This window comes from Capricornis sumatraensis, chromosome 15, assembly GCF_032405125.1.
Source record: "Capricornis sumatraensis isolate serow.1 chromosome 15, serow.2, whole genome shotgun sequence".
Lineage (NCBI taxonomy): Eukaryota > Metazoa > Chordata > Mammalia > Artiodactyla > Bovidae > Capricornis > Capricornis sumatraensis.
The window spans coordinates 41701202-41716203 of record NC_091083.1 but is presented as its reverse complement, the minus strand read 5'-3'; the positions used below and the strand labels follow the sequence as shown (position 1 = coordinate 41716203).

The window sequence follows — 15002 nt, the reverse complement described above, 5'->3', positions numbered from 1 at the left end:
ACTGAAGGCAGGAGGAGAAGGGGGCAACAGAGGATGAGGTGGTTGGATGGCATCACTGACCCAATGGACATGAGTTTGAGCAAACTCTGCGAGATAGTGAAGGACAAGGAAAGAAACCTGGTGTGCTGCAGTCCATGGGGTCACAAAGAGTTGGACATGACTTAGAGAGTGAACAACAACAAGAACCAAAAGAGGGGGACGGGGTAAAATTCGACCTCTATTCCTATCTAATCTGAGATGTCACTGCATACAGGTGCACAAAGACACAAAGCACGACAAGCATTTCATTATCAGAAATTTAGTATCAACAGCAATGGAATACTGCTCAGCCATAAAAAAGAATGAAATAATGCAGCAATATGGATGGACCTAGAGATGATCATACCAAATGAAGTAAGCCAGACAAAGAAAGACAAATATCATGTATCACTTACATGTAGAATCTAAAACAGGACACAAACGAACTTATCTACAAAACAGACTCCCAGACACAGAATAGATTTATGGCTGCCAAGGGAGACAGGGGTGAGGGAGGGATGGAGTGGGAGTTTGGGATTAGCCGACGTAAACTATTATATACAGAATCGATGGACAACAAGGTTCTGCTGTGCAGCAGAAATCAAAACGACATTGTAAGTCAACTATATTTCAATTTAAAAGATAGTTTGTTTAATTATCTCTTTTTACACAGGACCCAGCTTGAAGGGCCAAAGTTAAGGAGTGACCTGAGACACAAGGAAAGCCTAGGCTTGATTTCAAACCTCCTTTCCCTTAAGTGCAGGGGCTGGTGGTGAAGACTTTAAGTGTTTGGACAGGCAAACAGGGAGCTGGAGCTTAAGGGTGGTCAAATATACAAGGTCCCCTTCCTTGAGGGCTGGAGGACAGGCACAGTTATGGTGCTCACCCAACATCCGAGTGCACGCCCACAAAGTGAGTGGTCCCAAGAGACACGTGAGCAGAGGTGACCAGCAACTGCTGATAAGGGGTCTCCATCCCTCTCCCCTCCTGCACAGCAGGCCAGTGTTATAAGCTGGGGAAGCCTGGGTCCCTGAGTCAGCAAATGGAGTAGACCCCTACCAACCTAGTCTGTGCTTTGGTGCCAGTAACTTTTACTGTGTGAAGCTACGGAGATTTCTGAGTGTCTCCTGTGGCAGACAGCATTTCTTCTATTTACTTATTTGGCTGGGTCTTAGTTACTGTATGCAGGCTCTTTAGTATGCAGCTCTCTAGTTCTCTGACCAGAAATCGAACCTGGGCCCCCTGCATAGAGAGCATGGAGTCGTAGCCACTGGACCACCCTGGAAGTCCCTAGCATTTCTTAAGACAGTCCCAATAAACATACTTCCATTCAGAGAATAATTAACCTAGAACTTCAAAAAAAAGAACAAGGAAGTTCTAAAATACAGCAGGTTATGTTTATGGGGAAGATGAAAATATGCAAAGCTGCTCTCATACATACACGTTTCCTCCATTGTCCTACAGAAACACTCACACAAGCAGGAAAAAATTTACATACGAGCGTGTATACTAACACAGTGGCCATTTGTATTAGGGAAAAAAAATTTTTCTAACTAAATGCCCTTCAAACAAGGAAAGAATACAGCCACTCAATGACCTTTTCTCTGTGGTCCCCACCCTCTCCCTCAAGATGTGTGCTCTGCCCAAATGGCTCTCCAGCTAGACCTTCAATCAGCACTGCCCACAGCGGGCCACGCACAGGGACACCGTAAGGTGTGAATTCTCTGTGATGGGTGATAGCCCACTGATGTAGGAGGCCAAGCACATGGCGATTTGTCACACTACTCTATTATGTGAGCTCAAAGTTTTCTACGGCATAAAACTTTTAAAATGTAAATTTCAGAAAAATTGCCATAATTAAAACTGACTAACCTTTGCAATAAACAGAAAAGACTATGCTCACTGAAAGACGCAAGACCACTAACCCAGGCAGATAAAGCAACTTCTCAAGCATTTGTATCAGTGGCTGGAATGGGCTGCGATTAACTGATTAGTTCACTAAAGCACTCATGTCAATTCAATGGTGATGGAAGCAGTCTGGATCGAGATTAACTTGACAGTGCATGACCTGGCTTGAAAAAAACAAAATATTGAGAAAGAAGCATTCCCAATGGATCCACATTTTCTAGACTATGCTGTAGACCCTAAGACTCAGTTCCTGTTCTGTTGTTACTGAAATTAAATTTAAGTGGAATATCAAAATATAGTGAAACAAATTAATGACCAAAAACATGCTTTGAAATAACTTTAAATTACAAATTAAAGTCAAAATATGGAAGTATGGTCCATAAACATTTATTCATATCCCATCTCATAATTAAACTAGTAATGTAGCTTTTAAACTAGTAAGTGCCAAAGCTAGTTATCTGCTTTTTGATGACAGCCATTCTGACAGGTGTGAAGTGATGTCTCATTGTGGTTATAATTTGCATTTCCCTGATGACTAGTGGTGTGGAGCATCTTTTATTATGTCTATTGGCCATCTGGATACCTTCTTTGGAGAAGTGTCAGTTTAGGTCCTCTGCCCACTTTTTAATCAACTGTTTCGTAGATACTGAGTTGCATAATTTCTGTACAGAATCTGGGTATTAACCCCTTATCAGATGTCATCAGTAAATTCTTCTCCCGTTCAGCAGGTGGCCTTTTCATTTTGCTGACAGCTTCCTTCACCATGCAAAAGCTTTCAGGTTTAATACAGTCCAATTTGCTTACTTTTGCTTTTGTTGCCCTTGCCTGAGGAGACAGATCCAAAAATATATTGCTAAGATCAATGTCAATGTATGTTCTGCCTATTTTCTTCTACTTTTATGGTTTATGATTAAGTTTTTAACCCATTTGAGTTTACTTTTGTATAAGAAAAAGTAATATTTTGGTATAAGAAAATGGACTAGTTTCATTCTTTGGTATAAAGAATATTTGATATAAAAAAATATTTTGGTATAAGAAAATGGGCTAATTTCATTCTTTTACATGTAGCTGTAGACTGGTTCCAAATAAGAAAAGGAGTACGTCAAGGCTGTATATTGTCACCCTGCTTATTTAACTTATATGCAGAGTACATCATGAGAAACGCTGGACTGGAAGAAGCACAAGCTGGAATCAAGATTGCTGGGAGATATATCAATAACCTCAGATATTCAGATGACACCACCCTTACTGCAGAAAGTGAAGAGGAACTAAAAAGCCTCTTGATGAAAGTGAAAGAGGAGAGTGAAAAAGTTGGCTTAAAGCTCAACATTCAGAAAACAAAGATCATGGCATCTGGGCCCATCACTTCATGGGAAATAGATGGGGAAACAGTGTCAGACTTTATTTTTGGGGGCTCCAAAATCACTGCAGATGGTGACTGCAGCCATGAAATTAAAAGACGTTTACTCCTTGGAAGAAAAGTTATGACCAACCGAGATAGCATATTCAAAAGCAGAGACATTACTTTACCCACAAAGGTCTGTCTAGTCAAGGCTATGGTTTTTCCAGTAGTCATGTATGGATGTGAGAGTTGGACTGTGAAGAAAGCTGAGCGCTGAAGAATTGATGCTTTTGAACTGTGGTGTTGGAGAAGACTCTTGAGAGTTCCTTGGACTGCAAGGAGATCCAACCAGTCCATTCTGAAGGAGATCAGCCCTGGGATTTCTTTGGAAGGAATGATGCTAAAGCTGAAGCTCCAGTACTGGGGCCACCTCATGGGAACAGGTGACTCATTGGAAAAGACTCTGATGCTGGGAGGGACTGGGGGCAGGAGAAAAAGAGGATGACAGAGGATGAGATGGCCGGATGGCATCACCGACTCAATGGACGTGACTCTGAATGAACTCCAGGAGTTGGTGATGGACAGGGAGGCCTGGAGTGCTGCGATTCATGGGGTCGCAAAGAGTCAGACACGACTGAGCGACTGGACTGAACTGAACTGAACTGTCCAGTCTTCCTAATGTCATTCATTGAAGAGACTTTCCCCACTTTATATTCCTGCTTCCTCTGTCAGAGATGAACTGACCATGTGAGTGTGGCTAAAAGGAAGCCCTCATGCACTGTTGGTGGGGATGTAAACTGGTGCAGTCACTATGTAAAATAGTTTGGAGATGTCTCAAAAAATTAATAGAACTACCATAAGATCCCACAATTTCACTTCAGGATATATAACCAAAGAAAACGAAACACTAATTAAAAGAGACGTATGCACCTCTATGTTCACTGCAGCATCATTCACAACAGGCAAGATATGGGAGCAACCTAAGTGCCCATCAATATATGAATGAATAAAGATGATGTGGCTATAAATACACAATGGGATATTAATCAGCCGTAAAAAAAACAATGAAATTTCGCCATTTGCAACAACATGAATGGATCTAGATGTTATCATGCTAAGTGAAATAAGTCAGGCAGAGAAAGACAAATACCACATGATTTAACTTATATGTGAACTCTAAAAAACAAACAAAGCAAAACAGAAACAGATCGTAGATACAGAGAACAAATAGGTAGTTGCCAGAAAGGGAGGGAGGTGGGAAAAGGAAATGAAGAAGACCAAGGAACAAATTCCCATTTACAAAATAACTAAGTCACAGGAATATAGTACACAGAGTAGGGAATACAGTCAATAATACTGTAATTTTGTATGGTGACAGATGGTTACTAGACTTATCATGGTGATCATTCAGTGATGTATTTAAATGTCGAATTGCTATGTTGTATACCTGAAACTAACAACATATATCAATCATACCTCTATCAATAAAATAGATAAAGATAATGTAACCTTAACAAAAAGACACTGTTAATATCTATTAATGGTCAAAAAAGGAGGTTAACATTGTAAGACACTTTTATTTTCATATGTCTCCTTTATGAATCTAACCTTTTACTCAACAAAATTGTTTCCCACCTGTCAAACAGACCATGTTTCTAACTGTGACATACAAAGGCTCTGGAGACAGGCCAGTGATTCCCAGAACCTGGAAAAATACAACAGGATGAGTAAGCTCTGAAGGATGGCTTCGCAAGCCTGTACCAAGGGATTCTGGTCAACACCATCCAACGCTCAGGGAAAACAAGAACACACAGACCTGTAAACCTCAGCGCAATTACAAGTGAACTGAAGGTCAATGGCAAGGACATGAACCTATTTCTAGACCAGCTGACTCCTGGAGGACCAAGCTCCACCCACTGATCTGAGAGGTGTTGAGGCTTCACTTCTTTGAACAGATCATGTTATAGATCAGAAAGACGGTAGTTAAGGAAGTTGCGTCAGAAGAAACCTGAGACAGGATGACCTGAAAGACTGTCTTCTGCTGGAACCCAGTTCGCTTACTTAGTAGCCACGTCCCATGACCTTCAACAGGTCAGGGAGAGAATCGAGCTTCCTGCCTCTTGTGGTGCTTGAGGGTCCACAACATGGATACAAAGCTCAGAAACTGTTAGTTCTCAGCTGTGTTTCTATTAACAATGATAATCTGCTATGTACCATAATCCTCCTTCAGGTGGAATAATTTCATTTTTCAAAAGTGAGGTTTACTTTTAGATTACACATTTCAAAAAAAAAAGAAAAACAACATTCTCAACACATTTTTTTCTTCCAATTTGTACTGGTATATAGTTGATTTACCAAGTTGTGTTACTTTTAAGTGTACATCAAAGTGAATCAGTTATACATACACATATGCCCACTCTGTCTTTTTTTAGATTCTTTTCCCATCCAGGCCGTTATAGAGTATTGAGTAGAGCACCCTGTGCTATACAGCAGGTTCTCATTAGTTGTCTTATTTTATATATAGTTCAACACTCCCTTTAAAGAAACATCTAGAAAGAAGAGCAGAGCTACTAGGCACAGAGAGAAGGCACATTAAAAGTTTATGAATCCAGGTCTGGCCAACCTGTAAACAAGCAGACTATTTGGCTTTGGAGCTGATTACCTCTCACATTATTAGAAGTCCCTTATAAGTCAAACTGATCTTCCCAGGTGGTGAAGAATGTGCCAATGCAGGAGACACAAGAGACGTGGGTTTAATCCCTGTCAGGAGGATCCCCTGGAGAGGGCATGGCAACATACTCAAGTATTCCTGCCTGGAGAACCCATGGAGAGAGGAGCCTGGAGGGCTACGGTTCACAGATCTCAAAGAACTGGACACAACTGAAGCAACTTAGCATGCACTTGTTCCACAGCACGTGGGATCTTGGTTCCCCGACCAGGGATCAAACCCATGTCCCCTGCATCACAAAATGGATTCTTAATCCTTGGACCAGCAGAGAAGTCCCTCAGTTTTTTAAAAACAGATAAACCTTCTCTGTACCAGAATGTATTAGAGACAGCAGATCCAGAGAGTGGGAGACAGATCAATGAGTTACATACCAACCGAAAGTCTTAGGTTTATATAACTGGAATCACATTGCATGTATTCTTTGGAGATGTGTTTGTTTCATATAACAGCACAGCTGCTGTGTTTTCCACGTAAGTTCACAGATCTCCACTGCGTTCAATTTTTAAAACTAACCAGCCAGTTCTCATAACACCTTTGATGAGAACCCACTTCTTGACCTGATCTGAAACACCATCTTTATTACAAACCAAACTTCTCATCAATAATCAGGCTCCCTTCCAGGCCTCTCATCTCCTCGGTGATTGGTTTCTCTCTTGCTCGGCCAGCACCATCTGTTTTCATTACTGTGACATTGTAATATTACATTTTATATCTAGGAAGGCCAAGTATGCTCCATGAGGCAACAGACACATGAAAAGATGCTCAGCATTGCTAATTATTAGAGAAAATGTAAATGAAAAGTCCAGGGAGGTATCACCTCACACCAATCAGAATGGCCACCTCAAAAAATCAACAATAAATGCTGGAGAGGGTGTGGAGAATAGGGAATCCTCCTACACTGTTGTTGGGAATATAAGTTGGTACAGCCATTATGGAGAATAATGTGAAGGTTCCTCAGAAAACAAAAAATAGAGTTACCACACAATCCAGCAGCCTTACTCTGGGGCATGCATCTGGAGAAAACTGTAATTCAAAAAGATAATTCACCCCAATGCTCACAGCAGCACTGAATATTCACAATAGCCAAGACCTGGAAGCAACCTAAACGTCCACTGACAGAGGAATGGATAAAGAACTGGTGTGTGTGTGTGTGTGTGTGTGTGTGTGTGTAAATGTCCATTGACAGAGGAATGGATAAAGAACTGGGGTGTGTGTGTGTGTGTGTGTGTGTGTGTGTGTGTGTGTGTGTGATGGAGTATTACTCAGCCATAAAAAAGAATGGAAATCATGTCATCTGTAGCAACATGAATGGACCTGGAGATCATCATACTAAGTGAAGGAAGTCAGAGAGAGAGAGACAAATGCCATATACTATCCCTCACATGTGGAATCTAAAATATGACACAAATGAACTTGCCTACGAAACAGACAGTCTCACAGACACAGAGAACAGACTTGTGGTTGCCAAGGGGGAGGGAAGTGGAGGAGGGATGGAGGAGGAGTCTGGGGTCAGCAGATGCAAACTATGATATACAGAATGAGTAAACAACAAGGTCCTACTGTATAGCACAGGAACTATACTCAATATCCTATGACAAACCATAATGGAAAAGAGAATGGAAAACAATACATATACGTCAAGTTGAATCACGATGCCATACACCAGAAATTAACCATACTTGTAAATCAACTATACCTCAACAAAATATTTTTTTTAATGGTTTGGACAGTATAAAGAGAAATGATAAATTCATGTCAATAATATAAATTTTTAATTTGTCTTTAGTTAGAATGGTATTAAACAGCAAATAAAAAGCACGGTAAGTCCAGAGACCATGGATGAAAGGGAAAAGCTTTACCTTGTAGTAACTTTCAGCTCAGTTCACTCAGTCATGTCCGACTCTGCGACCCCATGGACTATAGCATGCTGAACTTCCCTGTCCATCACCAACTCCCAGAGCTTACTCAAACTCGTGTCCATTGAGTCGGTGATGCCATTCAACCACCTCACCATCTGTCATCTCCTTCTCCTTTCACCTTCAATCTTTCCCAGCATCAGGGTCTTTTCCAAGGAGTCAGTTCTTCACATCAGGTGGCCAAAGTATTAGAGCTTCAGCTTCAGCATCAGTACTTCCAATGAATATTCAGGACTAATTTCCTTTAGGATGGGACTGGTTGGATCTCCTTGAAGTCCAAGGGACTCTCAAGAGTCTTCTCCAACACCATAGTTCAAAAGCATCAGTTCTTTGGCACTCAGCTTTCTTTATGATCCAACTCTCACATCCATACTTGGACCTTTGTAGTAACTTTACAGGCACTTTTTCCTGCTTTTTGAGCAAGGAGTCTGGTATTTTGTATGCAGGTGATCTGGCCAGCCCTTAGATGTCCAAGGTAACAGACCCCATCAAGGTACAGGCTAGGGCACGGGTCCCTCCCTCTGCAGCTCACACTCGTGGTTCCAGCTGTGGCTTCAGACCAGAACCTCCACTGACCCCACCCCAGAGAATCTGTGTCATTGGTCTGGGTGCAGCCAGGCAGTGGGAATGCTGATTTCTCCCGTTACTTGGCTGCATGTCAGAGGCTGAGAACCAGCAGCTTGGATTAAGGCTAGCAGGTACTGAGCATACCTGCCTACTGAAAATCAGTAACAAGAAAGAAAGGCTCTGTTCCCCTTAGAAATGGTGACTCCGAACAGGGCACAGAGCTTCAGGTTTATATAATGCTCCCCCAAGCCCCCACAGCCTTCCCTTCATGGCGTCCTAGAAGGAGGGGAGGAAGATGGAACTATCTCCCGAGCTCTCACGCCTCCTGCCCACCTGCCTCTCAAAGGTCACTAAGTGGATGCGTTAATCACAGCCTTCAGAAGCACTAAGCACCTACCAGAAGCCCACAGCACACAAGGGCTAGCCCAGATTTCCTTTTTCTCTTTGAATTAAATTTTTTTCTGAAGGCTGACAGAGTTGGCAGCAAATCCAGGTCAGACATTGCTTTAGGAAACAGGATTCAGAAAGAACCTCCGGTAGCACATGTACCCACACCTGGGATAAACCCACTCCACACACATTCCACACTTGGGCACCGGAGCTGCGGGCAAGGGGAGCTATGCCGCTCCGCTGCTGCCACCCAGTGGCCAGCAGGTGCCACAGCACCACCCCAGAGCTGCCGGAGGAGGGACTGGGCAGTGCCACGGATTCTGAGTCAGGAGGTGGCCAGGCCATAGCACAGAGGAGATGCAGGACAATAGGTGTGTCCTTGGGAAAGGATGTAGGAAAACAAAACCCTAGGTTCCTGCAGTGAAGAGCTGTCTCCACCCCAGACTGAGACAAGCTCCAGGAACTAAGTCAAAGCCAGAAGGCGTCCCTGGTTCTGGGCTTACCTGCTTTGGATCGGAGGCAGCAGCACCAGGGGCTGGAGACTCCAGTTCTATGGTGACAGGCCCGTCGTTCTGAATGTGAACTTGCATGTAGGCACCGAACTTGCCATCTGTAAGAGCAATGGCAGCCATCACAAGAGGCTCTCTGCGATCAGTACAATCGGAAACCTGGGAGCAGGGCCGGCCAGCCCCGGAATAAGGGAGACACAAGACCACACACAGCGCAGGGGCCCTGTGTGCCCTGCAGCCCTGCAGCCCTGGCAAGCGGGTGGGCCGGGGAAATCATGCGTTAACAGGACTGTGAAGCCATGAGGACATGAAGTGTATCAACACTTTGGAGGGCAAAGAATTTGGTCAAGTTCAAGTTGAACCAACACCACAACTCTGGAATTCCACTTTGGGGCAGACAGCCCAGTGTCCTGGGGTCTCGTCGGGGGACAGATGGGCACAGGGGGCTGATGAAAGCACTGTTTGACCTTGAGAATCCTGACCCTGGAGGCCAGAGAAGGGTGCGAGGTCCCCAGCCCCTCCTTAGAAGATGGAGGAGTGAGAGGGGCTCCCTGGAGGAGGCGCCACAGGGCACAGGACTTGAAAGGCCACGGGATTCAGGGCCCCAACCAGATCTGAGGCCTCCGCGTCCCTCCTGTGACACAGGGAGACCAGCGAGAGGACCGAGGTTGAGATGCAAGCTGCAGGAGCAGGGGAGTGCTCCCGTGCGCAGTCACGGCCTGCTCTCCACATCTCGGCCTGAGGGACCATGACTGCCGGCCCACCCCTGGGGGTCACAGTGCACTGCAGCTCAGACGGGCTCTCAAGACGTGGAGAAGGGACACCTGCTTGGTTCTTCACTCCGGTGGGCCCCACAGTCCCCTGGGGAGGAGCCCTTGCTTCACGTGGAGCACTCTTCACAGGACGGACAACCTCTGGGGGACAGGCCAAGGAAAAGGCAGCCCAGGAGCCCCTTGGGGCTCCCCCCTCCAGAGTGGCTCAGCCCCGGGGACCCCGGACACCGAAGCCACCGCAGCAGCAAGGGGCCCCTCCAATGATCCGTGACTTCATGGAGGTCCCGGAAGAACAGGCTCGGGCAGTGGCGCGGGCGACCAAGAGAGGCCTCGCTGCCCCCCATTTTTAGAGGCGACATGGCTCTAGTTGCCGCTGGGCAGCCAGTCGTGCTCGGATGACGGTGGCTTCCTGTGGCCTCCACTTAGATTAAAGTGGCCGTTCAGATCCACAGAGCTTTTGTGCTACCCCTGTCAGGAAAGCTAAAAAGACATCAGCTGGGGAGGAAATCATGTGTTTAATTGCAGGCTAAAAATTATGGCTACAATTAGGAGCAACTTTCAGCCGCTGCTCTCCTCAGGGAAGCTGAAGGCAGGCTCAGGAGGAAAGGAATTATTTCCGACCTTGAATTTCTGTTGCCAAGATATACAGCATATGCTTCACCCCGTTTATCATTCTAAGTAGCAAGAAATTTATTTTCTTTGCCTGTTTTTCTTCAGTTAAGAACAGAACTATTGTGCGCCTTTCCACTGATACGGACAATAAATCCAAAGACATGTTTCAAGAAGTCTTAAAATGGTAATTTTTTTTTTCCCAGTCCAGCTCACAGAGTAAAGCCCCCAAGAAAAATTACAATGGTTAGGAAAAATAAAAACATTAAAAAAATAATAATGTCAAAAGGCAGGAACTTATCTACAAAACTACATCTGGGCTCCAGTGGTGATATAATCAGGTTGCTCTGAAATATAAGTCCCACATGTTTCCAGTAGGAACACTCCCCACCGGGGCCAACCCCGCAGGGTCCAAGGGCCCTACCAGCCACAAACCACAGCGCTCCACGTACCGACAAAGGCTGCTGTCCACGCCCCGATGTCAACGCCTGACAGCCTGCCGACCTCCACCAGTAAGCCACACCCTGCCTCTCTGTGGCCTGGTGTCTTTCAGGATGACCAGCCACCACAAGGAGCGTGCATGTGAGTACAGGCAGGGCACTGGCTCAGGGCCCGGCAAATCAGCATGCAGGAAACCTGGTCACTCTTTTTTTTATATGTATATCTATGTGTGTATGTATGCATTCATTTGGCTGCACCAGGGCTTAGTTACAGCACGCAGGCTCTTTCATCTTCCTCGCATCACGGAAGATCCTTAGTAGTGGCATATGAACTCTCAGTGGCAGCACATGAGATCTAGCTCCCTGACCTGCGATCGAACTCGGGCCCCCTGCATTGGGAGCTCAGAGTCTTAGCCACTTGACCACTAGGAAAGTCCCTAAAGGCAATTTTTAAAAAATAAGACACAGGTATAGGTGGAAAGAAACTCCTTTCACCCTGGTCACCATCCAAAGACAGGAAATGACTGAGCATGAAAGGAAAAGTTTGAATCTTTCAGCAGGGGAAGCAGGAATAGTTTAAAAAACTTCATGGACTCGGGGTCTACAGATTCAGATCTCAACAAAGATGTGATTCCCCCATCGAGAATTCCTAGATTTACATGAACAGTAATGCCTCTGGCATCGTAGCACTGGCCAAAGTATGTAATACAGGCTTCCAGTGAAAGTTTACTCATGTGATGAAAATGTTTTAAGTATTAATAGTAAAAAGAGAAGAAAATTAAGCAAACCCATAAAAAATTAAACCCTAACCATGAAGGAAAGACTCGATGTGGTCTTCCTCCATTGGGCACTTTCTCTGCAAGATGAACTTGTCAGGGCTGGGAAATGCCCAGAGGGAATATGGGTCGGGATGGGGGGTGGAGGGCAGTCAGAAGTCTCCTGCACTCCTTAAACAACCTTCCACATTCCTCTAGCTCTCTGCCACCCACCATGGATCAGACCTGCAGGGAATACACACGTAATCCCATGGAGGCTTCTGATTTGCTGAACAAAGCTGACAGGTAAGCACTTTCCTGGACTGAGCACAAAACGGCTAAGAGTGGGAACAAGATGCTGGAGAGTGGAGATCCCTCTTTTCAACTGTTCCATTCTGGTATCACATTTATTTTTGTTTCCTAATTATAAAAACAACACACGCTCAGAACTCAACTCTGAGAATGGTTAAGGACACCCGCTACGCGGTACTTTTAGCGTTCAGCTGAAGGATGGAGGCTCCTGGGTGGGAGGTGGGGTGGGGCTGCAGGGCACCACATGAGAACTCAGCATCCGGCGAAGCCCACTCAGGTTGGGGGTGTCCATGAAGCGCCCTCAGCCTCAGGCTCGTTCTGCAAGAGAGGGGAGGACTAAGGATTTGTGCACTGGGTTTCTCCCCCAAAGCAAGTATTTGAAGGGAAGGCAGAGGATGAGAAAAACCCTCTGAGAACAGCAGAGGTGTGAACTGCGGAGGATGAAAGATAGTCACAGACTCTGACGTTTCTTCCACCGCAGGCGGGTCTCCACTCTTCCCCCAGAATCTGGGCGGCTGAGTAACCGCCCTGACCAACAGCACGTGGGGCATGACACAGGCCACTTTCCAGGCCTGTCTGTGGGGCTGGCGCTTCCACTTCCTGCTCCCTGAAGCATCCCCTTCTGGTCGGGGAAGCCAGGCACCACTGTAGAAATCCAGCTACTCCAATACGGCTGGGCTGGGAGAAGCCAAGCAACGTGGGAGCCCAGGGGAATCAGATGAGGCGGGGCACCGAAACAAGATGAACAGAGGCCGTCCCAGAAGCAGATCCCCAGCCCCAGCCCCAGCCCCAGCCCCAGCCCCAGCCAGCACCGTGGCCGCCACCTGGCAGCATAGACCCCGCCATGGGTTTCCACCATGAAGGCAGGGCAGCCCCTGTGTTAGCTGCCCAGTCATGTCCAAATCTTTGTGACCCCATGGACTGCAGCCCGCCGCATGGGATTCTCCAGGCAAGAATACTGGAGTAGGTTGTCAGGCCCTCCTCCAGGGACTCTTCCCAACTCAGGGATCGAACCCAGGTCTCCTGCATTGCAGGACGATTCTTTATCATCTGAGCCAAGAAACCCCTCAGGCTGATCTGGGTCTGGGACAAGTGCCCAGCCAAGCCCTTCCAAGATTCCTGACCTGCAAAATCGTGATGAAGATAGTCTTTTTTTGTTTGTTTTTAACTTGAAAATACTGGATTTAGTAGAAAATATCACATTGTAAACAAGTCCATTGATCCATTAGCTTAAAACATAATGACAGCACAATCACGCCTAAAAGCTAAAGATGAAACACTGGTACCAAACACAGCACTTAAAGAGAGGCCTGAGCTAGGCACAAAACAGGCAGGAGGAGGGCACATCCAAACCGTCAAGGCACAGGAAATGAGAGCACTACACGCATCCTGAGAACAAAGAGTGAAGGAGCAAGGGGCAAAAGCATCATGTTTCCTGATGTACTGGGGACCTGAGACCATGCCACATGAAGCCAGGAGGGTTAGAAGGGCAGGGTATTTTACGTGGGGAAAGGATATTAGGCAACTTAGAAGAAATTGGTGTGTTTTGGGCACTTAGCTCTTAGGGATGCAGACATGCAACCTGGGAGGGGATGGATGTCAACTTGTGGTCATTTCACAGCACATACATACGTCAAGTCACTAAACCTAACAGTGTTACAGGTCAATTACATCTCAAAAGAACTGGACATTTCTTTTTAATTTCTTGGCATCAGGGTTAAATTTTTTAATTTTCAAATTAAACTACATTGTCTTAAAGTCACTGAAGACCCTGAAAATCTTTCAAGAAAGAAAATGTATTCAGCAGTTCATGTTCCTTCAGCTCACAGAGGACTTTCCACGTTGAAGGTGAAAGCCAGAATCTCAAAATTAACCCAACAACAGTGAGCGTGTAAAACATTCCCTCCACTCTGTTCCATTACAGAAGAGCAAGCGAGGCATGGGAGATAACTGTAGGGCCTCTGAAAGCCCAAAGGAGCTGAAAATAAATTCTGATTAAAACCCCTGGCATCATCCATGTTGGCTTCTCATCAAAATGATCTGATGCATCATATCCCATAAGCTTAAATTCTGATCCATTATAAAATTATAGTGTTTACAGTACACTGCTTCAGGCACTTCACATAATGACCTGGACAAAATACACATCTTTTCAAAAAGTAAGAGCTGTTTTCAGGAACACAAAGCACTTAACGGTACATGGAACACTTGTGTTGAAGGGCTTAGATGAAAGTGGCCTTGTTTTCACCCACGCGTTCCCTGACAACCATCACTTATGGCCCACAGAAAGGGCTCTCTCCCGTGCTTCTGTGATATTCCTGGTGCTCATCCTTCTAAGGAACTTGGTGCAGCCTCAAACACATCTGAGGTTACTCAGAAATGGGATGATTCTACACGGCAGGCAGATGACACAATGCTGGCAGCAGTTAATCCCTGGCTCAGCAAAGAAACATCATTATTCAAAGCACTGAACTGCTAATTGGGGGAAGAACCTTGTTTGTAGCAAAGCCATGTCAGACAGAGGACCCCAGTGGATGTCCACAACCAGACCTGTCCATGGAATTCTAAACTGGGATGTTCCCAGATGAGGTACATGTATTCCTTCTCTACCAGAACCCAAGCAAAGGGCAGGACTTGACTTAAGGTGGGAGGGTCCTGATCACATGGAACCCATCTGTCCTTTTGGCAAATGCACACTTCACATAAGAGGAAAATTTAAATTAAAAGAAATACCA

General features: G+C 45.4%; 1 protein-coding gene across 1 annotated transcript in view; it reads right to left on the bottom strand.

Annotated features, from left to right (window-relative positions):
* DTD1 (D-aminoacyl-tRNA deacylase 1) overlaps positions 1–15002 on the bottom strand; it is a 76688-nt gene that overhangs the window by 53361 nt on the left and 8325 nt on the right. Inside the window, exon 4 of the mRNA XM_068987506.1 lies at positions 9373–9479. Coding sequence (XP_068843607.1) covers positions 9373–9479 — 107 coding nt within the window. The remainder of the gene's footprint in view (positions 1–9372; positions 9480–15002) is intronic.